The 27500-nt window shown below is 46.3% G+C and overlaps 1 protein-coding gene across 1 annotated transcript in view; it reads left to right on the forward strand.

Annotated features, from left to right (window-relative positions):
* LOC308153994 (ubiquitin carboxyl-terminal hydrolase 9X-like) overlaps nucleotides 1–27500 on the forward strand; it is a gene marked incomplete at its 5' end in the record, with an annotated part of 48063 nt that overhangs the window by 9537 nt on the left and 11026 nt on the right. The window contains 25 exons of the mRNA XM_080527175.1: nucleotides 1–85; nucleotides 954–1087; nucleotides 1470–1560; nucleotides 1876–1989; nucleotides 2488–2716; nucleotides 3178–3273; nucleotides 3478–3689; nucleotides 4208–4448; nucleotides 4560–4709; nucleotides 5180–5300; nucleotides 10486–10616; nucleotides 12699–12977; nucleotides 13287–13412; nucleotides 15559–15696; nucleotides 16152–16318; nucleotides 16995–17103; nucleotides 17455–17601; nucleotides 19806–19952; nucleotides 20191–20398; nucleotides 22788–23017; nucleotides 24099–24286; nucleotides 24773–24946; nucleotides 26199–26340; nucleotides 26796–26999; nucleotides 27326–27500. The exon at nucleotides 1–85 is cut by the window's left edge and continues 52 nt beyond it; the exon at nucleotides 27326–27500 is cut by the window's right edge and continues 338 nt beyond it. Of these exons, the coding sequence (XP_080383301.1) occupies nucleotides 1–85; nucleotides 954–1087; nucleotides 1470–1560; nucleotides 1876–1989; nucleotides 2488–2716; nucleotides 3178–3273; nucleotides 3478–3689; nucleotides 4208–4448; nucleotides 4560–4709; nucleotides 5180–5300; nucleotides 10486–10616; nucleotides 12699–12977; nucleotides 13287–13412; nucleotides 15559–15696; nucleotides 16152–16318; nucleotides 16995–17103; nucleotides 17455–17601; nucleotides 19806–19952; nucleotides 20191–20398; nucleotides 22788–23017; nucleotides 24099–24286; nucleotides 24773–24946; nucleotides 26199–26340; nucleotides 26796–26999; nucleotides 27326–27500 (4038 nt within the window). The remainder of the gene's footprint in view (nucleotides 86–953; nucleotides 1088–1469; nucleotides 1561–1875; nucleotides 1990–2487; nucleotides 2717–3177; nucleotides 3274–3477; nucleotides 3690–4207; nucleotides 4449–4559; nucleotides 4710–5179; nucleotides 5301–10485; nucleotides 10617–12698; nucleotides 12978–13286; nucleotides 13413–15558; nucleotides 15697–16151; nucleotides 16319–16994; nucleotides 17104–17454; nucleotides 17602–19805; nucleotides 19953–20190; nucleotides 20399–22787; nucleotides 23018–24098; nucleotides 24287–24772; nucleotides 24947–26198; nucleotides 26341–26795; nucleotides 27000–27325) is intronic.

Below are 27500 nucleotides of genomic sequence, written 5' to 3' on the forward strand. Positions count from 1 at the left end.
GTACCAATGAAAAGTGGGTCATCCCGGCGCTGAAGCAGATCAGAGAGATCTGCAGCCTGTTTGGTGAGGCGCCTCAGAACCTCAGGTAAGGACAGGGTATCCGCGGTGTCTTGAAAATTATTAAAAGTTGATAAATCAATTTTGGGAAAATCAAGACCCTTAATAAGTATTAAAAAGTCTTATCACGATTTTATGAGGTCTTGAATTTTGTAGGTATTTTTCTGAATTAGACCCTGTCCAATGAGTTTGAGTCCTACAAACTTTTAGTTTTAGTTTTAACTAAATGTATTAGTTTTATTAAAAAACAAAGATGAACCGGAAATTCTGTTGTATGTTAGTGGTCTAGTCTATTGCAAACTAAAACTGTTAAGTTAAAGGAGTCACTGATGTAAACGGTTACAGCTCGAAGTGGCGGTGAGGTCTGGAAAAATATTGACAAGGTCTTTAAAAAGTCTTAGAAAGGTATTGAAATGAACCTCAAGATTCCTGTATATACCCTGAAGGAAGTACCAAGTTATTTGGTGAAAAGATTTTGGCTACACTGCAAAAAGTAAATGGAAGTATAATGAAATATCTTACATCAAGGCAATATATGCTTTTCTTTTTGACTGACTGCAACAGTTTTAAGATATTTTACTTATTTTAAGAAAGTCTTTCTTTCACTCTTCAAGTGAAGATTTTCCTGTGCTGCTGGCAGATAATTTAGCTTATTTAAGTAATATTTCCCTATTTTATAGTTTTTTTGTCTTGTTTTTGAGAGCTGACTTTTTGCTGTGACGGTTACATCGTTATGGAGGACACAGACGTGATTATTGTGACTGATAATGTTGTGTAGAGATAATGATAATGTTGTGTAGAGATAATGATAATTTCATTGACTCTCTAAATCTCCCTCCCTCCCTCCCTCTCTCCCTCCCTCCGTCCCGCCCTCCCTCCCTCCCTCCCTCCTACAGTCAGACACAGAGGAGTCCTCACGTGTTCTACCGTCACGACCTGATCAACCAGCTGCAGCACAACCACGCCCTGGTCACCCTGGTGGCTGAGAACCTGTCTGCCTACATGGAGACCATGAGACAGTTCTCTAAAGGTGCGTCTAGCATGTTACCTGTCTGTGTGCCTACATGGAGACCATGAGACAGTTCTCTAAAGGTGCGTCTAGTATGTTACCTGTCTGTGTGCCTACATGGAGACCATGAGACAGTTCTCTAAAGGTGCGTCTAGTATGTTACCTGTCTGTGTGCCTACATGGAGACCATGAGACAGTTCTCTAAAGGTGCGTCTAGTATGTTACCTGTCTGTGTGCCTACATGGAGACCATGAGACAGTTCTCTAAAGGTGAGACAGTTCTCTAAAGGTGAGACAGGTCAACACTGTAGTACATAATCCAGCATTTACCTTGTGTTTACCAAGAAACAATGTTTGTGTTTGTGTGTGTGTGTGTGTGTGTGTGTGTGTGTGTGTGTCTTCAGGAGAGCACCCAGACTTCGACCCCCAGACAGTGAGGGTGGGCAGCCGCTACAGTCATGTGCAGGAGGTCCAGGAGAGACTCAACTTTCTGAGGTGTGTGTGTGTGTGTGTGTGTGTGTGTGTGTGTGTGTGTGTGTGTGTGTGTGTGTGTGTGTGTGTGTTTGACTGACTGTTTCTGAGGTGTGCGCGCGTGTGTGTGTGTGTGTGTGTGTGTGCGCGTGTGTATGTGTGTGTGTGTGTGTGTGTGTGTGTGTGTGTGACTGACTGTTTCTGAGGTGTGCGCGTGTGTGTGTGTGTGTGTGTGTGTGTGCGCGTGTGTATGTGTGTGTGTGTGTGTGTGTGTGTGTGACTGACTGTTTCTGAGATGTGTGTTTGTGACGTCTTCCTCCTCTTCTCTCCCTGCTCCAGGTTCCTGCTGAAGGACGGCCAGCTGTGGCTGTGTGCCCCGCAGGCCAAGCAGATCTGGAGGTGTCTGGCCGAGAGCGCCGTCTTCCTGTGTGACCGAGAGGCCTGCTTCAAATGGTACGCTCCAGGAAGACACACACACACACACACACACACGCACACACACAGGGCTCCAGAGCAGTTTACATTTACATTTACATTTGAGCAGACGCTTGGTGGTCCAAAGCGGTTTACAATGAGAAATTCCAGGGACAGCCTCTCTGGAGTAACTTAGGGCTAAGTGCCTTACTAAGGCCTTACTCAAGGGCACACTAGCGGTGGTGTTCCCAGGTGGGACCCACTAGGCCACCACTACCCTCGAACGTGCTTGTACCTTGTATACAAACACGTTATATACAATGTTGAGGAACCAAAGCCAAATCATTTTACTCTTGTATACTTATATATATTGAGACGTAATAAAAGCGATTCTGATTTTGACTCTGGTTCTGATTCTGACTCTGACGCTGACTCTGGTTCTGGTTCTGGTTCTAGTTCTGGTTTTGACTGACTCTGGTTTTGGTTTTGACTCTGGTTCTGACTCTGACTCTGATTCTGACTCTGGTTCTGGTTCAGGTACTCCAAGCTGATGGGTGACGAGCCGGACCTGGACCCGGACATCAACAAGGACTTCTTTGAGAACAACGTCCTGCAGCTGGACCCGGCCCTGCTGACGGAGAACGGCATGAAGTGCTTCGAGAGGTTCTTCAAGGCAGTCAACTGCCGGGAGGGCAAGCTGGTGGCCAAGCGCAAGGCCTACATGATGGACGACCTGGAGCTCATAGGCCTGGACTACCTCTGGAGGGTGGGTCCTGTACTTATAATGTCTTTATAGCACTGTTATAACGCTTTATAAACCCAACACGCATGTCTTTATAGCACTGTTATATAGCTTTATAAACCCAACACTCATGTCTTTATAGCACTGTTATAAAGCTTTATAAACCCAACACTCATGTCTTTATAGCACTGTTATAAAGCTTTACAAACCCAACACGCATGTCTTTATAGCACTGTTATAAAGCTTTATAAACCCAACACGCATGTCTTTATAGCACTGTTATAAAGCTTTATAAACCCAACACGCATGTCTTTATAGCACTGTTATATAGCTTTATAAACCCAACACTCATAGACCTGAGAGACCTCTGGACTGGACACTGTCACTAGAGGGTGATCCTGGGTGTTCTGTTAATCCTCCACCAACAGCCAAGAGACTCTACATTGGTAGACTGAGGTCATGACCCCCTCGCCCTCCCTCTCTAGGTGGTGATCCAGGGCAGTGACGACATTGCCAGCCGAGCCATAGACCTGCTGAAGGAGATCTACACCAACCTGGGCCCCAAGCTGCAGGTCAACCAGGTACAGTAGTGGTCTCAAGGATGTCCAGCAACACCCCTGTTCTTTACCGACCAAAGACACAATGACCAGTTTGAAGTGAGAACATGGTTTGCACGTTTTTACACTGCTGCTTTAAGACTGCTAAAGGTGTACCGTGTGTCTGTGCGCCTGTGCGCGCGTGTGTGTGTGTGTGTGCCTGTGCGCGTGTGTGTGTGGTGATCCCAGGTGGAGATCCACGAGGACTTCATCCAGTCGTGCTTCGACCGCCTGAAGGCGTCCTACGACACACTGTGCGTGCTGGACGGGGACAAGGACAGCATCAACTGCGCGCGGCAGGAGGCCGTACGCATGGTGCGGGTGCTCACAGTGCTCAAGGAGTACATCAACGAGTGTGACAGCGACTACCACGAGGAGAGGACCATCCTGCCCATGTCCAGGTAGAGAGCTTCTCTTTCTGTGTGCCCCCCCCCCCCCTGTTTTAGTTTATTATAGCACGTTAGAGGGGTTGCACTCAAGTGTTGCACTTCTCCAACTGAGGATCGGCATCCATTTTGGTTGATCTTGGCTAACTGAATTTCTAACCCCCCCCCACCTCTCTCTCTCTCTTCTCTCTCTTCTCTCTCTCTCTCTCTCTCTCTCTCTCCCTCTCTCTCTTTATCGCTCTATCTCTCTCTCTCTCTATATATATCTATCTTTATCTCTCTCTCTTCCTCTCTCTCTCTTTATCTCTTCTCTCCCCCCCTCTCTATCTCTCTCTCTGTCTTCTCTCTCTCTCTCTCTCCCTCTCTCTCTCTCTCTCTCCATCGCTTTTTATCTCTCTCTCTCTATATATGTATATCTTTATCTCTCTCTTTCTCTATCTCTCTTTATCTCTTCTCCTCTCTCTTTCTCTCTTTCTCCCTCCATCTCTCCCCCTCCCTCTCTCTCTCTCTCTCCCCCCCTCCCCTTCTCTCAGGGCGTTCCGTGGGAAGCACATCACGTTGATCGTGCGTTTCCCCAACCAGGGGCGCCAGGTGGACGACCTGGACATCTGGTCCCACACCAACGACACCGTGGGCTCCGTGCGCCGCGGCATCCTGACCCGGATCAAGGCCAACGCCACGCACACCAAGATAGAGCTGTTCATCGGCGGGGAGGTGGTGGACCCCAACGACGACAGGAAGCTGATCGGCCAGCTCAACCTCAAAGACAAGACGGTGAGATGGGGATGAAACCCTTTTTAAAGTTTTTTTATATGTTCACAGCCAAGCTCACCTTTACGCATGTGTTTACTGTTTATAAAACATCTCCCCCCCCCCCCCCTGTAGTTGATCACAGCCAAGCTGACCCAGGTGAGCCCCAACATGCCCTCTAGCCCCGACAGCTCCTCCGACTCCTCCACCGGCTCCCCTGGTAACCATGGAAACCACTTCAGCGAGGGCCCCAACCCGGAGGTGGAGAGCTGCCTGCCTGGAGTGGTGAGACAGACGCACACACACACACACACACACACACACACACACACACACACACACACACACACGCACCCGACAGAAACCTAAATGGACTTTGTTGTCTATTGAACTTTCGTCAATCTTCAGAGTAACGTCTTTCTCCACCTCACTAGTGTTTCTAGTTGGACTGGTGATCAGAAGGTCATGAGTTCAAGTCCCACCTGGGAACACCACCACTAGTGTATGCCCTTGAGTTCCCATCTGGGAACAGTCCTTAAGGCACTTAGCCCTCAGTTACTCCAGGGAGACCCTGTCTCTGGAATGTCTGATTGTGAGTAGCTGGATAAAAGCGTCTGTTGAATGGTTAAAATGTAATGTCTCTCTCTCTCCCTCTCTCCTTCTCTCCCTTTCCCTCTCTCGTTCCCTCTCCCTCTCTCTCTCTCTCTCCCTCTCCCTGTCCCTCTCCCTGCCTCCCCCCCCCCCCCTCCCTCCAGATCATGTCCCTCCACCTGCGCTACATCTCCTTCCTGTGGCAGGTGGCTGACCTGGGCTGCACCCTCAACATGCCTCTGCTCAGGGACGGAGCCAGGCTGCTGATGAAGCTGATGCCCCCAGGTACACACACACACAAGCATGCGCACGCACGCACACACACACACACACACACACACACACACACACACACACACACACACACACACACACACACACACACACACACACACACACACACTCAGAGGCCCAATCCCGATTCTCTTTTTTACCACTTCGGCTCGTTTTGGAGTCACTCGTTTTGGAGTCACTCGTTTTGGAGTCACTCGTTTTGGAGCCAGAGCCGTAGTGGTTCCCCGGGGGAAATGGGACAACCCTTCACGACTAATACGTCATCCGTAGTGTAATGAATGGGTTAATTCATAGTCAGGACAGCGCATGCGCTTAAGAGAGAGTTCATGATATACCACTAGGTGACTGACAGGTGTCGAGAGAACCGAAGTAAACTGGTTATACCTTTGTTGAACCCAGACTCATGTGTCTTATTATTCTATGTCCAAGTGACATTACACGTAGTATCGTAGAAAAGCATTGACGCTCGCGATTCATTCACAACTTGAATGAACTTGAACACTATCAATCGATCAAACAAGTCATCAAATAAAAAAGAACAATGCTTCATTATCAGACCATGACAGAATAAGCTCTAACCTGTATGAAACAGTGGTGTAGTCTAGGTGATACGCAGGACTATGCCGTATACCCACTAGGAAAGGCCAAGGATTTCCGTATACCCACTTAAAAATCTGTGAGGATACGTAACGGCGTTTTGTGACAGAACTTTCACTTTCATTCATAAAATTCACCCCGTCTGTGTTACGAAGCGCTTGACTTTTGGACCATTGGGACTGACTATAGCGTCATATACCATCAACGGGCGGAAACATGAAATATGTCAAAATGCAGCACTATCATGCGCAGATCAGCCTTATAACATGTAATTTATATATATATATAACAGCACAGATATATTTTTATGGCGTTACAAAATCCGATGTGACAGGAACGCTGGAGAAACAGCTGTCCACTGCATTAATTAACTCCTTGATGAGTCTCCCGCTCACTGCCCTCCATCCAAAATGGCACATCCATCGATAATATTACATAATAACAACTGCTCGGATTAGATTGCGAGTTGTTTTGGTATAATAAGTGCCGCAATACAGATAGCGTCATATACCACCAAGGGGGGGGGGGGGGAATTTGCGCCTATCATGCACATATCAGCCTGTGGATAGATAACTTTAGATAGATAACTTTACATTAAATATGTCTACCATCATCCGCTGTCAAACACCACAATTTATTTTTAAATAGGGATGTCCCGATCCGATATTGATATCGGATATCGCTGCGATATTGGTCCTGAATGCTGGATCGCAGATCGCACCAGAAAAAAAATAGGCTGCGATCCGCGTGCGCGATCTGGCGTGTCACTCACGTGATGACAACAGTAGTAGTCAGTGGTCACGGGCATGAGAGTTGACTACCTGTGTGTAATGAGTCTGACAATGTCATGATGCTAGCTGGTGAAATCATAAACCATTTGCTTAAGTAATTTTTCGGTTATTTACATAGTCTGAAACTACAGATGGTAAGCTTTCAAATGATATGTCAGACATTGAAATCGGAATGAAATTCAAGACGACACGAGTATTTGAATGTTGGTGCACCGAATGGGAATGCGACAGGAGAAAAATGACTGACCAAACCGCAACAACAAACGCTGCTAGCGGCTAACAGCTAACAGTGGTACATCGCTAGGAACGTCTAACTGCGTTTTTATATCATCACAACATACTGAGAGAACATGGACATGCTAAAAACACATAACTACATTCTGAATGCATCCGTTTGCGCGTCTGTTTTCAGTTTAGCGCTGCCTCTCTGGGAGCCCAGCCCCAGTTCATCAGCTCCCTCACCTCCACTCCCATCTTAACTAGATGAACACACAGTCCTTGCTTTTGAACACGTCCTAAAACGAGAGTATGTTTACAAGTCATTATCACTTACTGGTAGCCTCCGACAAACGAGAACAGTTAATCCAATCCACAGATTATAAGTATTTAGTGATGGTTAAACTGTTTTTTATTATATGGACTGGGTACAAAAAACGAAAACCAGATATTGTTGACACTCCTTCGATTCTGCGACTGGTTTCTGGTCTCACCAGCGGGCTACACTTTTAAAAAGGGTCCTATAATTGATTTGCCATTTGTAAGAGAAGATAAATAGAATACAAACCTGAAGGCACTAAAACTAGAAATCAGACAGTACCGTATTTTCCGCACTATAAGGCGCACTTAAAAGCCTTTAATTTTCAAAAAAAACGACAGTGCGCCTTATAACCCGGAGCGCCTTATATATGGATCAATTGGTTAATTTGTTGATCCATACTGGTTGTACACGGCGCTCAAGGTGCTCTGTCAAAATGTTTCAGTACGACTGGTAAACTACAAAGCCGCACCGCTTGCAGCATTACGGTAATCAGTAAACACCGGTATACTGTGCTTACTCACAGTCCCACACCACAAGACCCCAAGTAAAGAAGACTAAACAGAGTTTCCGAGGGAACAAAGTGAGATTCTTGGTGCTTTCAACTTGAAGTTTTAAAGTACCCACTCGATATAATAAACAACAGTTTAACGATCACTAAACACGTATCATTTGTGTATTGGATTCATTATTCTCGTTTGCCGGAGGCTACCGGTAAGGGAGGGTTGACTTGTAAACATAGTTTCGTTTTAGCTCGTGTTCAAAAGCAAGAACTGTGTGTTCATCTAGTTATGTGTAGTTATGTGTTTTTAGCATGTCGATGTTCTCCCAGTATGTTGTCATGTTATTAAAATACAGTTTAGACCTTCGTAGCGATGTGTTTTGTTAGCTGTTAGCCGCTAGCAGCGTTTGTTGTGGTTTGGTCAGAGTCACTTTTCTCCCATTCAGTGTTTGAGGTGAACCAACATTCAAATACGCCTGTCGTGTTCAATCTTTCTCTGATTTGAATGTACATGTGTGACACATCATTTGAAAGCTTACAATCTGTAGTTTAAGCATGTGTAAAAACTGAAAAAGTACGTTGCACATTTCACCAGGAGCTGTCACATATTGGTTGTTGGTTATAATTGTATAGCCTATTGGTTGTTTTCTGGTGTTGTTTTGCTCTGTTTGTAGTCTACTTGATGTATTTTTATCAGCTGTTAAATCACCACAGCGGTTAATCCACTAATAGAGATAATAGCAGATTGAAAATGCTTGTAGCTAACTACTCTATATCTCGTGGTTGCAGCTATTGCGAATTGCTATTCACGCGAGTCAGCTGTGAATCACCGCAGGTCCTTGACGCTTGTTGCAAAAATGGATGACGAACGGCTGATACTTGAGGTGGAAAAATATATATTTTTGACAGTGGAGCAGGTAGAACGTTGACGGTGACAACGCTCAGGTGGAGCTTGGACAACGGGAAGTTGACACAACACCGATGGAGAGGTGACGCAACGCAGTAGGTGGAGCTTGGGCGTAACGCAACCCCAGTCAAACGTTTGACTGCAGTATCTATTCTATGCGCCTTATAATCCGGTGCGCCTTATAATCCGGTGCGCCCTGTATATGAAAACAGTTCTAAAATAGGCCATTCATTGAAGGTGCGCCTTATAATCCGGTGCGCCTTATAGTGCGGAAAATACGGTAACTCTTTTTTTTCTACAATGCTGAATGCTGCTGTTTAAATTGTTTTAACCAGTTGGTCACTGAGTACTGCAGAGTACTGTTTTTGTTGCTTGAATAAAGGCTGGCAGTCTTTAATAGCCAACTGTTGTTGTGGACTATACTGGGGAAGTATTTGTTATTATTCAGGAGTAAAACAATAAATACAAATATCGGATCGGTATCAGTATCACAGATACCTGAAGCCCAGGTATCGGTATCGGTAGTGAAAAAATGGGATCGGGACATCCCTATTTTTAAATAAACATGATTGTACATCTCTGTAATCGCGCACCGATGTATTTATATGGGGAAGGCTGTGCTTGACGATTCCATTGGACTGACGCCGGGCAGAGGAACAGGGACTGTCGCCCTGTGACAAACGCGCAGATATGAGTGCTCCGGTGTGTCCTGCTTTGATAGTCTAATGCAGCGGTTCCCAACCTTTTGGGACTCACGGCCCACTTTACAAATCTCTACAGTATTCGCGGCCCACGTAGTGCGCGAAGCGTGTAAAGAAAAGGTCTATAATGCATTGAAATGACATTAGGACATCAGACATTAGACATCAGACATGGAAATATGTCAATGCGCGGCTGTCATGCACAAATCAGCTTGTAACGTTAGACACACAGCACATCGGCATAATAACGTTTTGTTGTTGTTGTGCTTGTTATAAAGAAAAGGTCTATAATGCATTTAAATGAATGATACAACCCATTAATAATATTACCTAATAACAACTGCTCGGATTAGATTGCGGGTGCCGCTACATGGAAATAGGTCAAAATGCGCATCATGTACAAGTCAGACGAACGTTTGATAGATAACTTTACATATGTGTACCATCATCTGCTGTCAAACGCCACAGGTAATAATTGATTTATGATTGTACATCTCTGAAATGCTCGACTGTCATGCAGCGTTGTGTTACTGTAACGTTAGACACAGCACCGACATAAAAGCGATTTTTTTTTGGTTATGCTTGTTATAAATAAAAGGTCTATAATGCATTGTAATGACATTAAACTAAGATAATACGATGGTTATCATAATTTTTCAAGTCTTTAATTACAAGTAATTCCAGAAAAAGTAAATGACATTTCAGGCTCGCTTCCGTATTACGAGAGCGAAAATAACATTTCTGTAGATGTTTCGCAATGCATGCCGGAAGGGAGTCTCATGGCTCCGAATCGAACGAGGGTCAAGATTGTCTCCAAACGGAGCCATGGAAAACCCTAACCCTAAATGAGTAATGAATTGGGACGCCACTACGGCTACACATGAACGCGCAAAACGGAGCCGGAGGGGTGAAAACGGAGCCGGAGTGGTGAATTGGGATTCACCCAGACTCTCAAACTCACGCACACACACACTTTCAGACTCTCAAACTCTTACACACTCTCTCTCACACACACACACACACACACACACACACACACACACACACACACACTCAGTGTGTGAGTACCAATGAAGGCCATGCCTCCTGATTGCCTGACTGATTGTTGTGTGTGTGTGTGTGTGTGTGTGTGTGTGTGTGTAGATAACAGCACAGTGGAGAACCTGCGCGCCACCTGTCTGGACCACGCCAAGCTGGGGGAGAACAGCCTCAGCCCCACCCTGGACTCACGCTTCTTTGGCCCCTCGCCCTCACAAGTCCTCTACCTCTCTGAGGTGGGTGACCAGGACCACACTGGGTCCTCTACCTCTCTGAGGTGGGTGACCAGGACCACGCTGGGTCCTCTACCTCTCTGAGGTGGGTGACCAGGACCACTCGGGGTCCTCTACCTCTCTGAGGTGGGTGACCAGGACCACGCTGGGTCCTCTACCTCACTGAGGTGGGTCACCAGGACCACACTGGGTCCTCTGGATGTCCTCCAGGTCTGGATCAGGGACTTCCACAGGAAAGATAGATGGATAGATGAATGGATGGATAGATAGATGGATAGATAGATACTTTATTGATCCCTGACGGCAAATGAAGGTGTTACAGCAGCTCGCACCACAAACAACAACAACAAAATAAGGTGACAATACATCTGAAACATTATATACAGCAGCAACAGTCCAGTATGATTTCACCCAGATCTAGCCAGCCAGAGGAGGAGTACAGTCTTATTGCGGCAGGCAGGAAAGATCTCCTATAGCGTTCCTTAGTGCAGCGTGGTTGTAAAGATCTCCTATAGCGCTCTTTAGTGCAGCGTGGTTGTAAAGATCTCCTATAGCGCTCCTTAGTGCAGCATGGTTGTAAAGATCTCCTATAGCGCTCCTGAGTACAGCGTGGTTGTAAAGATCTCCTATAGTGCTCCTTAGTGCAGCGTGGTTGTAAATATCTCCTATAGCGCTCCTTAGTGCAGCGTGGTTGTAAAGATCTCCTATAGCGCTCCTTAGTGCAGCGTGGTTGTAAAGATCTCCTATAGCGCTCCTTAGTGCAGCGTGGTTGTAAAGATCTCCTATAGCGCTCCTTAGTGCAGCGTGGTTGTAAAGATCTCCTATAGCGCTCCTTAGTGCGCGTGGTTGTAAAGATCTCCTATAGCGCTCCTTAGTGCAGCGTGGTTGTAAAGATCTCCTATAGCGCTCCTTAGTGCAGCGTGGTTGTAAAGATCTCCTATAGCGCTCCTTAGTGCAGCGTGGTTGTAAAGATCTCCTATAGCGCTCCTTAGTGCAGCGTGGTTGTAAAGATCTCCTATAGCGCTCCTTAGTGCAGCGTGGTTGTAAAGATCTCCTATAGCGCTCCTTAGTGCAGCGTGGTTGTAAAGATCTCCTATAGCCAGGGGTGCACATAACTTTTTGGGGCCAGTGCTCAGAGGAGCACCTAGGGATGCTGCTTGGTGCTCCCCGAGCTCGCGAGTCACGACCCGTCCCACAGGATGGATGAAAAAGGGATACATGCAAAACGACATTTATTCATAAATAAAGATGAACGAACAAATGATTGTGTGCAAAACAAAAGAAACAAATGCAAAATCAAATGACTGCTCTTTAAGCATGAAAGTCTGTCAGACTCCTTTAAACACAATGAAATCAACTGATCTCTTTAAGCACTGCTCTGTTCTGTAAACACTGAAATCAACTTTTCAACAAAAAGTTACAGCCTAAGCATTTATTTATACTACAAGCTTAATCGTCATCATCACTGCTCTCTTGACTGCTGTAAATTATCACTGTCCTCAATTTCAACCATGGTAGAGGATGTTTTTTTTGTGATCAACTATTTTTTTATTTTTTATTTTTTTTTGTTGGTGCGCAAAAGCGCCCTCATGCGGCTGATCTGCCGCGCAGCATGCATTTTGGCGACGCATGCGCACTGGCGCACCAGTTATGTGCACCCCTGCCTATAGCGCTCCTTAGTGCAGCGTGGTTGTAAAGATCTCCTATAGCGCTCCTTAGTGCAGCGTGGTTGTAAAGATCTCCTATAGCGCTCCTTAGTGCAGCGTGGTTGGGACAGTATCTCTACTTACACCGCAAAAAGTCAACTTACAAAACAAGGGGAAAAAGGCAATAAAATGGGGGATATAATACTTAAAATAACCAAATGATCTGCCAACAGAACAGGAAAATATCACTTGCCAAGATGCTCTTAAAACAAGTAACAGATATCTTAAAACAATACAAAACAAAACAAGCATATATTGCCATGAATTTAAGATATTTCATCTTACTTATATTTTATACGTTTTTATACTTATACGTTTTGCAACTTTTTGTGTAGTGGTGTGTCTGATTGTTTCCCCCCCCCCCCCCCCCCCCCCCCAGGTGGTGTACGCTCTGCTCATGCCGGCCAGCGGCACGCTGGGGGAGGACGCCAGCGACTTCCAGTACAACTTCCTGAAGAGCGGTGGCCTGCCACTGGTCCTGAGCATGCTCACCAGGAACAACTTCCTGCCCGGCGCGGACATGGAGACGCGGCGCGGGGCGTACCTCAACGCTCTGAAGACGGCCAAGCTGCTGCTCACCGCCGTGGGCTTCGGTCACGTCAAGGCCGTGGCTGAGGCCTGCCAGCCCGTAGTGGAGGGGACCAGTCCTGCATCACCGGTATGCGTGTGTGTGTGTGTGTGTGTGTGTGTGTGTGTGTGTGTGTGTGTGTGTGTGTGGAGGGGGGGGTGTCTGTCAGCCCATAGTGAAGGGGACCAGCCCCGCATCACTGGTACATGTATGCATTGGATCTCGTGTGTGTGTGTGGGGGGGGGGGGTTGGGTGTGTGTGTGTGTGTGTGTGTGTGGTTGTGTGTGTGTGTGTGTGTGTCAAGTGAACGGTGACTGCTATTCCTCATTTCGGTCCTGTTGTGCTCAGATAACCCAGGCTGCTATTCCTAACCCTGCTGTCCTGTCCTGTCCTGTCCAGATCAACCAGGCCACCCACGACCAGGCCCTGGTGCTGCAGAGTGCCCTGCAGAACATCCCCAACCCTGCGTCTGAGTGCATGCTGCGCAACGTGGCCATACGCCTGGCCCAGCAGATCTCTGACGAGGTCAGCCTCATCTGCTGCTTCACTATTACTTTAATGTTACATATACACTACCGTTCAAAAGTTTGGGGTCACCCAGACAATTTCGTGTTTTCCATGAAAACTCACACTTTTATTTATCAAATGAGTTGCAAAATGAATAGAAAATATTGACATGGTTAGAAATAATGATTTTTATTTGAAATAATAATTTTGTCCTTCAAACTTTGCTTTCGTCAAAGAATGCTCTCTGCAGCAATTACAGCATTGCAGACCTTTGGCATTCTAGCTGTTAATTTGTTGAGGTAATCTGAAGAAATTTCACCCCACGCTTCCTGAAGCACCTCCCCCAAGTTGGATTGGCTTGATGGGCACTTCTTGCGTACCATACGGTCAAGCTGTTCCCACAACAGCTCAATGGGGTTGAGATCTGGTGACTCCGCTGGCCACTCCATTACAGACAGAATACTAGCTGCCTGCTTCTTCCCTAAATAGTTCTTGCATAATTTGGAGGTGTGCTTTGGGTCATTGTCCTGTTGTAGAAGGAAATTGGCTCCAATCAGGCGCTGTCTACAGGGTATGGCATGGTGTTGCAAAATCGAGTGATAGCCTTCCTTATTCAAAATCCCTTTTACCTTGTACACATCTCCCACTTTACCAGCACCAAAGCAGCCCCAGACCATCACATTACCTCCACCATGCTTGACAGATGGCGTCAGGCACTCTTCCAGCATCTTTTTACTTGTTCTGCGTCTCACAAATGTTCTTCTGTGTGATCCAAACACCTCAAACTTCGATTTGTCTGTCCATAACACTTTGTTCCAATCTTCCTCTGTCCAATGTCTGTGTTCTTTTGCCCATATTAATCTTTTACTTTTATTGGCCAGTCTCAGATATGGCTTTTTCTTTGCCACTCTGCCTAGAAGGCCAGCATCCCGGAGTCGCCTCTTCACTGTAGACGTTGACACTGGCGTTTTGCGGGTACCATTTAATGAAGCTGCCAGTTCAGGACCTGTGAGACGTCTATTTCTCAAACTAGAGACTCTAATGTACTTGTCTTCTTGCTCAGTTGTGCACCAGGGCCTCCCACTTCTCTTTCTACTCTGGTTAGAGCCTGTTTGTGCTGTTCTCTGAAGGGAGTAGTACACACCGTTGTAGGAAATGTTCAGTTTCTTGGCAATTTCTCACATGGAATAGCCTTCATTTCTAAGAACAAGAATAGACTGTCGAGTTTCATATGAAGGTTCTCTTTTTCTGGCCATTTTGAGAGTATAATCGAACCCACAAATGTGATGCTCCAGATACTCAACTAGCTCAAAGGAAGGCCATTTGTATAGCTTCTCTAACCAGCAAAACCGTTTTCAGCTGTGCTAACGTTTTTTAAAGGTTTTTCTAATCATCCATTAGCTTTTTAACGCGATTAGCAAACACGATGTACCATTAGAACACTGAGTGACGGTTGCTGGAAATGGGCCTCTATACACCTATGTAGATATTCCATTAAAAAACAGATGTTTGCAGCCAGAATAGTCATTTTCCACATTAACAATGTATAGAGTGTATTTCTGATTAATTTAATGTTATCTTCATTGAAGAAAACAGTGCTTTTCTTTCAAAAATATGGACATTTCTAAGTGACCCCAAACTTTTGAACGGTAGTGTATATATTTATATTATTATTATTTATTATTATTATTGTTGTTGTTGTTATTATTGTTGTTAGGATTAAGGGATAATATATATATATATACACAATTATTTATGTTTCTATTATGATTATTATTATTGTTAGGGTTAAGGGATAATATATATATCATTTTTTTGGGAATACTTTTGCAAGGCACTGTATATACTTGTTTATATTATTATTATTATTATTATTATTATTATTATTATTATTATTATTATTATTATTATTATTATTATTATTATTATTATTATTATTATTATGTTATCTGCTGCATGTGTTAAGCTGCTGCAGGGCAGGGTATTGTGTGTTAAGCTGCTGCAGAGCAGGGTATTGTGTGTTAAGCTGCTGCAGAGCAGGGTATTGTGTGTTAAGCTGCTGCAGAGCAGGGTATTGGCATATGTACCAGTTCTCCAGAGAGAAACCCCCCAGAGCATGACCGTGAGCCGGCCTTATGTGGATGTGTCCCCCCCTCCCCTCCAGAACTTCTTCCAGGCCTCTAAGTACATCCCAGACATCTGTGTGACCCGGGCCGTGCAGAAGATCGTCTGGGCGTCTGGCTGCGGCACCGTGCAGCTGGTCTTCAGCTCCAACGACGAGATCAGCCAGATCTACGAGAAGGTCAGTCCTGTTTTTTACGTGTGTTTTACGTTTTGTCTGTGTTTTTTTACGTGTGTTTTACAGTTTTTACGTTGTTTTCTACGTGTTTAAAAAACGTATAATAATAATTTATGCTTTTTATGTGGGTTTTTAAAATGTTTTTTACGTGTTTTATGCTGTTAAACATGTAAAGTTAACAGACCAAAGCGTCTGGCCAGGATCCAGTCTGTTGGATAGATTGATCATCTTAATAATTTGACCCTGGCAGTCAGTGTGTCTTGTTAACTCATATTTCTGTGTGTGTGTCTGTGTGTTTGTCTGCGTGTCTGCGTGTCTGCGTGTGTCTGTGTCTGTGTGTGTGTGTGCGTGTGTGTGTGTGCGTGTGTCTGTCCGTGCGTGCGTTTGTCTGCGTGTGTGAGCGCGTGTGTGTGTGTGTGTGTGTGTGTGTGTGTGTGTGTGTGTCTGTGCGCCTCCAGACCAACGCGGGTAAGGAGCCTGACGGGGAGGATGAGCAGGTGTGCTGTGAGGCCCTGGAGGTCATGACCCTGTGCTTCGCCCTGCTGCCCACCGCCCTGGACACCCTCAGCAAGGAGAAGGCCTGGCAGACCTTCATCATCGACCTGCTGCTGCACTGCCACAGCACGTACGTCTGTCTGTCTGTCTGGCTGGCTGTCTGGCTGTCTGTCTGTCATTGTTCTTGCACCATCAATGGCTGCTACTTACACAGCCATCTACTACCGGGCAAAAAAAAAAAAAAATCACCTTTTTGGGACCACCAGTTTGCATATCCTCTGGATAGACCTGTCTTATCTATCAGTTGTTTTATATGTCTCTGGTGTCTTCTCCTCCTCCCTCTGTGTCTCCTCCTCCCTCTGTGTCTCTGGTGTCTCTCTGTGTCTCTGGTGTCTTCTCTTCCTCCCTCTGTGTCTCTTCCTCCCTCTGTCTCTCCTCCTCCCTCTGTCTCTCCTCCTCCCTCTGTGTCTCTTCCTCCCTCTGTGTCTCCTCCTCCCTCTGTGTCTCCTCCTCCCTCTGTGTCTCCTCCTCCCTCTGTCTCTCTTCCTCCCTCTGTCTCTCCTCCTCCCTCTGTCTCTCTTCCTCCCTGTGTCTCTTCCTCCCTCTGTCTCTCTTCCTCCCTCTGTCTCTCCTCCTCCCTCTGTCTCTCCTCCTCTCTCTGTGTCTCTTCCTCCCTCTGTCTCTCCTCCTCTCTCTGTGTCTCTTCCTCCCTCTGTCTCTCCTCCTCTCTCTGTGTCTCTTCCTCCCTCTGTCTCTCTTCCTCCCTCTGTCTCTCCTCCTCCCTCTGTGTCTCTGGTGTTCTGCAGGTCTGTTCGTCAGATGGCCCAGGAGCAGTTCTTCCTCATGGCCACCAGGTGCTGTATGGGACACCGGCCTCTCCTCTTCTTCATCACCCTCCTCTTCACAGTCCTCGGGGTGAGAATCAGCATTCCGTGTTTCCCCCTATATTCATTCCGCCAAGGCAAAATCATTGCGCTGCGCTACGTTTTCCCCCCCTCAATTCAGGACACTGCAAAAAGTCAGCTCTCAAAAACCAGAAAAAATAACAATAAATTGGGGAAAATGTTACTTAAAATAAGCTAAATGATCTGCCTACAGAACAGGAACATTTCACGTGCTAATTTTTTCTTAAAACAAGTAAAAGATATCTTAAAACTAGTGCAGTGAGACAAAAAAAACACGCATATATTGCCTTGATTTAAGATATTTCATCTTACTTTGATTTACTTTTTGCAATGTATGTCTTCCTTCCCTCTCCTCTCCCAGACCACGGCCAAGGAGAGGGCGAAGCACGCGGGCGACTACTTCACACTGCTGAGGCACCTGCTGAACTACGCCTTCAACAGCAACATCAACCTGCCCAACGCTGAGGTGCTGCTCAACAACGAGATCGACTGGCTGAAGAAGATCAGGGTACGTCACAGTGTGTCTAATGTCCTCAGTGTGTCTACAGTATATCTATCTATCTATATATCTATATATCTGGGGGGCGGCAGTGGCTTAGTGGTTAGAGAGGCCGGCTAGCAATCAGATTTATTATTATTATATCTACAGTGTATCTAGTCATTCATTTGTAGACATGACTCCTGCACATGACGTTAGCCTTGTGTTTTTCATTGGTCATCATTTCCATCTGATATCTATTTTATGGTTTTTGTATTTTTTTACATTTTATTTTATTATATTATTATTCAATTGTCGCTTTATTTTGTTGCTGCTGTTTGTGGTGTGATTAAGCAATATCACACGAGAGGGAGTGTGTTATACTGAATATCAGCACGGCTGTGATTCGGTCTTAGGTACGAGGCTGCAGGCCGAGTACCGAAGACAATCACAGCCGTGCTGATATTCAGTATAACAGCACGACCTCGAGTGTGATATTGCTTTTATACAACAGTTCTACAGCGCGATTTATTAGTTAACAGTAATAAGCGACAACAGATTATGATTTGTTTGTTTATTTAATCATAAAAATAAACAAAACATAGTTCCGCAACGAACTTCAAATGGACTGTTGCCTAGTAACCTGAACACTCATTTAGTTAGTAGAACATCTGTGCGGCGGAGTGATACATATAGTCAAAAGTCCCAGTGCTGTTATACTGTATATCAGCACTCATGGAATGCCTCTTGTCCAATCAAATTACTTGGTCGGAACTAACTGTTGTATAAGCTTCTATAACACCTTATCTATCTGTCTGTCTGTCTATCTATCTATCTGTCTGTCTGTCTGTCTGTCTATCTATATGGAAATCATCAAGATGAGCATTAGTGTTAGGGTCATTCCGTTGTCTCTGGTTCATGGCTGATTCCCCCCCCCCCCCCCCAGGATGAGGGTTAGGGTTATTATGTTGTCTCTGGTTCATGTCTGACCCCCCCCCCAGGATGAGCATTAGTGTTAGGGTCATACAGGGCTGGACTGGGACAAAAATTAGGCCCTGGCATTTTTGGCCCAGACAGGCCCACCCCAATCGGTCGGACCACACCCACCAGCACAAAAATACTTGCCTTATATACTCGTCTTATATACTGTGCTGTACAGTCATATGACAAACTGTAGTATTCCCCCAAACCACTACAAAGACGACTACATACAATAAGCAATGGTACCAGTGCAAGTAGACCAGTGTACTCAGTGATCAGATTCCAGAGCGAATTTACGAACGCAGCCTTGTTGTTCTAGATGTTTTTTCCATTATCAACCTATCATTGCGCTTTAGAGTAAAACAAAGCACGCAACTGTCGTGTCTATCTTTTCATGGCAACTCTACATTGTGATTTACAAGGGATATTAACTAATATTAAGTAATATTATTACTTGGTTACATTTTGCAATTGATCCGCGGTACACATGCGTGCCGAACCGTGGGGGGCGATCCGTTACACCCCTAACAGCTACCTATATTTTCCTTACCGGGTCAACGGTTACAGGCTGACTCGGCCCCGCTTCTTCTGTATCCTCTCTATCCTCTGTATCTGTACCCTGCTCCCGCTCCTCCCTGCCAGCCTCCTCTTCAACCTGTTGCTGTTGCTGCTGTGGTAAACTTGAGGGTGCAGCAAACATGTCCGTAATGTTTACACATTTGGCAGCATCTGCCTCGAGTTTCTTTTTGTTTTTCTCCCTAAGTTTTTCCCAGCCTCCCTTCCGTTTTAGTGTGCTTTTGCGCTCCATCTCTCTCAGTATCTATCTAGTAACTATCCAGGCTAACTAAATTTATTTTGCTGGCCGGCTCGGCCCAAAACTACCGCGAAACTGAGACGGAGGTCTGGTGCTGCGTGCGTGCGTGACCCCTGACCCCCCCCCCCCCTTCTCTCTGTTGATTGGGCCAGCCCAGTGTCTGTACAGAAAATTGGGCAATGGGCCGCTGTCCCTGATTTATGGGCCGTTCAATGGTAGCTTTCTATTTATGGGCCGTTCGATGGTAGCTTTCGGCCGGGCCGGCTGGTAAAAAAAAAAAAAAAAAAAACTTTTTTTGCCGGTCGGCTCGGCCCAAAACTACCGCGGCCCACCGGGCAAATGCCCGGTATGCCAGATGGCCAGTCCAGCCCTGGGGTCATACGTTGTCTCTGGTTCATGTCTGACCCCCCCCTCCCCATGTCTGACCCCCCCCCCCTAGGATGAGGTGAAGCGGACGGGGGAGACCGGGGTGGAGGAGACCATTCTGGAAGGTCACCTGGGGGTCACCAAGGAGCTGCTGGCCTTCCAGACCCCAGAGAAGAAGTTCTACATCGGCTGTGAGAAAGGCGGGGCCAACCTCATCACGGTGTGTGTGTGTGTGTGTCCGTGGCACGTTATTGTGAATACAAATACAACTGTATATCACTGTTGAGATGACCTTTCCTCCTCACAATCTCTCCATGATCTTCAAGATTTTGGTGCTCAATCTAGTAGCCAGACTGTAGGCCTACAGCTGGTTCTCTGGGTAACCCCCCCCTCCTCCTCCTCCTCCCTCCTCCTCCTCCTCCTCCTCCCTCCTTCTCTCTCTCTCTCTCTCACTCCAGGAGCTGATCGATGACTTCATCTTCCCGGCGTCGAACGTGTACCTGCAGTACGTGAAGAGCGGGGAGTTCCCCGCGGAGCAGGCCATCCCCGTCTGCAGTAGCCCCGCCTCTATAAACGCCGGCTTCGAGCTGCTGGTGGCGCTGGCGGTCGGGTGCGTCAGGAACCTCAAGCAGATCGTCGAGACGCTCACAGACATGTATTATCTAGGTGAGACACTCACAGACATGTATTATCTAGGTGAGACACTCACAGACATGTAATCTGGGTGAGACACTCACAGACATGTATTATCTAGGTGAGACGCTCACAGACATGTATTATCGAGGTGAGACGTGTATTATCTAGGTGAGACACTCACAGACATGTATTATCTAGGTGAGACGCTCACAGACATGTATTATCTAGGTGAGACACTCACAGACATGTAATCTGGGTGAGACACTCACAGACATGTATTATCTAGGTGAGACGCTCACAGACATGTATTATCGAGGTGAGACGCTCACAGACATGTAATCTGGGTGAGACACTCACAGACATGTATTATCTAGGTGAGACGCTCACAGACATGTATTATCGAGGTGAGACGCTCACAGACATGTGTTGTCTAGGTGAGACACTCACAGACATGTATTATCTAGGTGAGACACTCACAGACATGTGTTATCTAGGTGAGACGCTCACAGACATGTGTTGTGTAGGTGAGACACTCACAGACATGTATTATCTAGGTGAGACGCTCACAGACATGTGTTGTGTAGGTGAGACACTCACAGACATGTATTATCTAGGTGAGACACTCACAGACATGTATTATCTAGGTGAGACACTCACAGACATGTGTTATCTAGGTGAGACGCTCACAGACATGTGTTGTGTAGGTGAGACACTCACAGACATGTATTATCTAGGTGAGACGCTCACAGACATGTGTTGTGTAGGTGAGACACTCACAGACATGTATTATCTAGGTGAGACGCTCACAGACATGTATTATCGAGGTGAGACGCTCACAGACATGTGTTGTCTAGGTGAGACACTCACAGACATGTATTATCTAGGTGAGACACTCACAGACGTGTTATCTAGGTGAGACACTCATAGACATGTATTATCTAGGTGAGACACTCAGACATGTGTTATCTAGGTGAGACACTCACAGACATGTATTATCTAGGTGAGACACTCAGACATGTATTATCTAGGTGAGACACTCACAGACATGTGTTATCTAGGTGAGACACTCACAGACATGTATTATCCAGGTGAGACGCTCACAGACATGTGTTATCTAGGTGAGACGCTCACAGACATGTGTTATCTAGGTGAGACACTCACAGACATGTATTATCTAGGTGAGACACTCAGACATGTATTATCTAGGTGAGACACTCACAGACATGTGTTATCTAGGTGAGACACTCACAGACATGTATTATCCAGGTGAGACACTCACAGACATGTATTATCTAGGTGAGACACTCACAGACATGTATTATCTAGGTGCGACGCTCACAGACATGTATTACTGTATCTAGGTGAGACGCTCACAGACATGTGTTATCTAGGTGAGACACTCACAGACATGTGTTATCTAGGTGAGACACTCACAGACATGTATTATCTAGGTGAGACACTCAGACATGTATTATCCAGGTGAGACACTCACAGACATGTATTATCTAGGTGAGACGCTCACAGACATGTATTATCTAGGTGAGACACTCACAGACATGTGTTGTCTAGGTGAGACACTCACAGACATGTATTATCTAGGTGAGACACTCACAGACATGTATTATCCAGGTGAGACGCTCACAGACATGTGTTATCTAGGTGAGACGCTCACAGACATGTGTTATCTAGGTGAGACACTCACAGACATGTATTATCTAGGTGAGACACTCAGACATGTATTATCTAGGTGAGACACTCACAGACATGTGTTATCTAGGTGAGACACTCACAGACATGTATTATCCAGGTGAGACACTCAGACATGTATTATCTAGGTGAGACGCTCACAGACATGTATTATCTAGGTGAGACGCTCACAGACATGTGTTATCTAGGTGAGACACTCACAGACATGTATTATCTAGGTGAGACACTCACAGACATGTATTATCTAGGTGAGACACTCACAGACATGTATTATCTGGGTGAGACGTTCACAGACATGTGTTATCTAGGTGAGACACTCAGAGACATGTATTATCGCTCTCTCTCTCTTCCTGTCTCTCTCTCTCTCTCTTCCTGTCTCTCTCTCTTTGTCTCTCCCTCCCTGTCTTTCTCTCTCTATTTGTCCCTCTCTCCTTGTCTCTCTCTCCCTGTCCCTCTCTCTTTGTCTCTCTCTCTCTCCCTCTCTCTCTCCCCCTGTCTCTCTGTCTTTGTCTCTCCCTCCCTGTCTTTCTCTCTCTTTGTCTCTCCCTCTTTGTCTCTCTCTCCCTGTCCCTCTCTCTTTGTCTCTCTCTCTCTCTCTCTCTCCCTGTCTCTCTCCCTGTCTCTCTCTCCCTGTCTCTCCCCCTGTCTCTCTCTCTTTGTCTCCCTCTCCCTGTCTTTTTATCCATCCGTCCCTTCATCCTTCCATCCTCAGGTTCTGAGACGCTGACAGAGTGGGAGTACCTGCCCCCCGTGGGCCCGCGGCCCAACAAAGGCTTCGTGGGCCTGAAGAACGCCGGGGCCACCTGCTACATGAACTCAGTCATCCAGCAGCTGTACATGATCCCTCCCATCCGCGACGGCATCCTGGCCGTGGAAGGCTCCGGAAGCCCTGGCATCGACCTGGACGACGACACGTCTGGAGACGAGAAGCCGGAGAACGAGGTGATCTGGAGTACTGTCTCTCTCTGTCTCTCTCTCTGTCTCTCTCTCTCTCTCTCTTTGTGTCTCTCAGTCTCTCTCTTTGTCTCTCTCTTTGTCTCTCTCTTTGTCTCTCTCTTTGTCTCTCTCTTTGTCTCTCTCTCTCTTTGTCTCTCTCTGTCTTTGTCTCTCTCTGTCTTTGTCTCTCTCTCTCTTTGTCTCTCTCTCTTTTTGTCTCTCTGTCTTTGTCTCACTCTCTTTGTCTCTTTCTCTTTGTCTCTCTCTCTCTCTCTCCCTGTCTCTCTCTCTTTGTCTCTGTCTCTCTCTCTTTGTCTCTCTCTCTCTCCCTGTCTCTCTCTCTTTGTCTCTGTCTCTCTCTCTTTGTCTCTCTCTCTCTCCCTGTCTCTCTCTCCCTGTCTCTCTCTCTTTGTCTCTGTCTCTCTCTCTCTTTGTCTCTCTCTCTCTCTCTCTCTCCCTGTAGCAGGAGAACAAGGTGATCTGGAGTACTGTTTATTCTTTTATAAAAACGCCTGAAGGAGGTCTATGAAAGGCAGAAAGCTCGCAATAAAACATTTTGCACAGTTCTGAGTGTGCGGCTTCTTTTCATTCTATTTGATACACTTCAGCTCCAGCACCTCGGCTGAGTCTGGTTACGGATGATTCATTCTACCTTTTCCTAGCATTGTGTGGCTGGCCCTTGTGTAGATTTCATTATCTTATGATGACCGATGGATAGATGATACACTTACTTAGACCATTGTATTGGTTGTAAGTCGCTTTGGATAAAGGCGTCTACTTAAATCCCCAAAATGTAAGTGTCAATGTGAATGTAAATCGTGAGCTTAGAATTATAAGGTTCTATCTCCGTTTAGGGTAGTTCAGAGATATTGAGCGTCAACGTTTTTACATTCCATTATGTTTTGTGAGATGGAACCGTTGTATTTTATTAATTACTAACTAAAACATTTCAACATTTTAAAAATAACACCACACAGGCATTAATAAACACCTAATGGATCAGATTATGTAAAAAACTACATTTTGAGTTTCTATGGAGATAGAACCTTATAATTCTAACGTCACAAAATGTCTCCCCCCCCCTCAGAGCAACACTGACCAGCGTGACGAGGTGTTCAGCTACCAGCAGCAGTTTGACGACAAGCCAGGGGGGAAGTCAGAAGACAGGAAGGACTACAACATCGGCGTGTTGCGCCACCTACAGGTCATCTTCGGTCACTTGGCCTCTTCCAGGCTACAGTACTACGTACCCAGAGGGTTCTGGAAGAAGTTTAGGTGAGTTGACACATGAGCACACAAGGCTCTAATACATATCATCACCTTCTTAAAATAATGGCTTACGTCACTTTGGAGGAAAATTATGTTTTGGCCAAACGTAAAAATATGACGTAAGCCATTATTTGAAGAAGGTGACGACATATGAAATGTAAAACACATACATCATATTTGTGTCTGAGGTGAAGTTTTATTGTTACGTCACCTTAGACGAGAGTAAAATTCTTAGGCTTCAGTTCCTGACATTGCAGCACAAAGACAATAAGGCAACAAGGTCGTCAAGACAAATAAAGTGACCATAGTTACAAGGCATAAGTGAGATAAGTGACAGTTGGACGTCTGAGAAGAAGTCCAAGAAAACAGGTCTGTGGCGCAGGCTTTCACACCAACATATCCATTGTTAATGACTTATATAATATAACCCTCTCCCCTCCCCCCTCCTCCTCCTCCCCCCTCTCCTCCACCTCTCCCCCCCCTCCCCTGCAGGCTATGGGGAGAGCCAGTGAACCTACGAGAGCAACATGACGCCCTGGAGTTCTTCAACTCTCTGGTGGACAGTCTGGACGAGGCTCTGAAGGCAATGGGCCACTCCTCCATGCTCAGCAGGGTCCTGGGGGGCTCCTTCGCCGACCAGAAGATCTGCCAGGGCTGCCCACACAGGTGACTCTTAACCCCCCCACACAGGTGACCTTTAACCCCCCCACACAGGTGACTCTTAATCCCCCCACACAGGTGACTTTGTTTTACCTGGGCTGCCCACACAGGTGACTTTGTTTTACCAGGGCTGCCCACACAGGTGACTTTGTTTTACCAGGGCTGCCCACACAGGTCATTTTGTTTTACCCCCTCCCCAAATTATTATTTTTAACTCTCTTTTTTTTCAGACACCGGGTGTGGATTCAACATGGGTCTGTCACGCCAAATAGTGTCCACTTGCCAGAATGTGTCCGGATTTGACGTAATCAGGTCTTTCGAACGCCGTTGCTATGCCGACGCTAGCATTCCGGACATTCCTGAGTAAACTCTACCGCTCGTTGTTAACTCAAACCCACATCACATCAGCTAAAGTAGTGATACATATAATTCCATAACTGGGTAGTACTTTGTTTCCACTCATAGCTGGCTAGCTAGCTTACTTACTTATCAAATGTACATTTGGGACAGTAATAGTCACGACTGGCATGCTGCTAGATGATAAGTAAGTAAATAAGTAAGTTAAATAGCTAGCTATGATTGGAAACAAAGTAGTATCCAGTTATGGAATTATATTCTATACTAATCACTACTTTGGCTGATGTGATGTGGGTTTGTGCAAATTACTTGTGAAATTAGCATGCCGGAATGCTAGTGTCGGCATAGCAACAAACTCATCATGGCCTGATTACATCACCCGGACAAATTTTGTCAGGCGGCAATAGGCAAACACTATTTGGCATGACAGATCTGTAATATGTTTCTCTACTATAAACAAATAATAATAATAATAATAATAATAAAAAGGAATCCTTCCTTCTTCTAGCAATGTAGCTGCCAATAGCCCCTTTGTCATAACATAGACATGATGATGCATTCTTACAATGACTGACGGTTAGATGATTCACTTATTTTAGACAAATGTATTGGTTGTAAGTCGTTTTGGATAAAGGCGACTGCTAAATGCCAAAAATCGAAGAAGAAGAAGAAAAGAAGAACTTGTCAGTCAATTGGTGGAATGTGCTATGTTTTCCTCTAGGCACAGGGTCAGCTATAGTTTGCGGCCCTGGAGCAATTAGGGGTTAAGTGCCTTGCTCAAGGGCACATGCAGCTCCCTCCTAAGGCGGGGATCGAACCAGCAACCTTCCGATTGCTAGCCGGCCTCTCTAACCTCTAGGCTTCCGCCGCCCCTATCTAAAATGTACTTCTCCCTCCCCAGGTACGAGTGTGAGGAGTCGTTCACCACGCTGAACGTGGACATCAGGAACCACCAGAACCTGCTGGACTCCATGGAGCAGTACGTCAAGGGAGACCTGCTGGAGGGCGCCAACGCCTACCACTGTGAGAAGTGCAACAAGAAGGTACCTGACCGCTCTCCCCCTCTTTGTGTTTATCAGCTGACCTGTGCTTTTACTAGTAGTGGTGTTTGTGTGTGTGTGTGTGTGTGTGTGTGTGTGTGTGGGGGGGGGGGGGGGGTAGTGGTGGTCTACTAGTAGATATTGAGTTGGAGTTCAAAAGTTACTCCAGAGAGACTGTCCCTCTAGACTGTAATTTCTAATTCACACTCTATGTCACTTTGGATAAAGGCGTCTGCTAAATGGTAACATTGTAAATGTAGTTCAGCCGGCAAGATTTCATTAGCAATATGACATTTCCTTTTCCTACATTTTTTACATTTTACATTTTACATTTTTGACCCAAAACATCTGCTAAATGTGACAACAGTGTATGATAATCACATTATCAGATTTATAAACACAGCTTATAGTACACTCCACTGTGGTCTCTGTTCTTGCCTCTCTATCGCCCCCTACAGGTGGACACAGTGAAGCGCCTGCTCATTAAGAAGCTGCCCCCGGTGCTGGCCATCCAGCTGAAGCGCTTTGACTACGACTGGGAGAGGGAGTGTGCCATCAAGTTCAACGACTACTTTGAGTTCCCCCGGGAGCTGGACATGGAGCCCTACACCGTGGCGGGCGTGGCCAAGCTGGAGGGGGACGACGGGAACCCAGAGAGCCAGGTAGATGACCATGACCCCTGACCCTAACCCCTGACCCTGGGCGCCAGGTAGAGAACCATGACCCTGACCCTAACCCTAACCCCTGACCCTGAGCGCCAGGTAGAGAACCATGACCCTGACCCCTGACCCTGACCCTGACCCCTGACTGTCAGGTAGAGAACCCTGACCCCTGACCCTGAGCGCCAGGTAGACAACCATGACCCCTAACCCTGACCCCTGACCCTAACCCTGACCCTGACAGCCAGGTAGAGAACTAATACAATGTCCCTCCCCCCCCCCCCCCCCCCCTCCCTCCCTCCCCCTCCTCCCTCCCTCCCCCCCATCAGATGATCCAACAGAACGAGCCCTCAGAACCCGACCCTCCCGGCTGCAGTTCCCGCTACCGCCTGGTGGGGGTGCTGGTCCACTCGGGCCAGGCCAGCGGCGGCCATTACTACTCCTACATCGTCCAGCGGTCCGGCAACCCCAGCGGAGGCCCCGGCGGCAGCAACAGCGGCGACC

Source organism: Nansenia antarctica (assembly GCF_963989245.1).
Source record: "Nansenia antarctica genome assembly, chromosome: 3".
Taxonomy (NCBI): Eukaryota; Metazoa; Chordata; class Actinopteri; order Argentiniformes; family Microstomatidae; genus Nansenia; species Nansenia antarctica.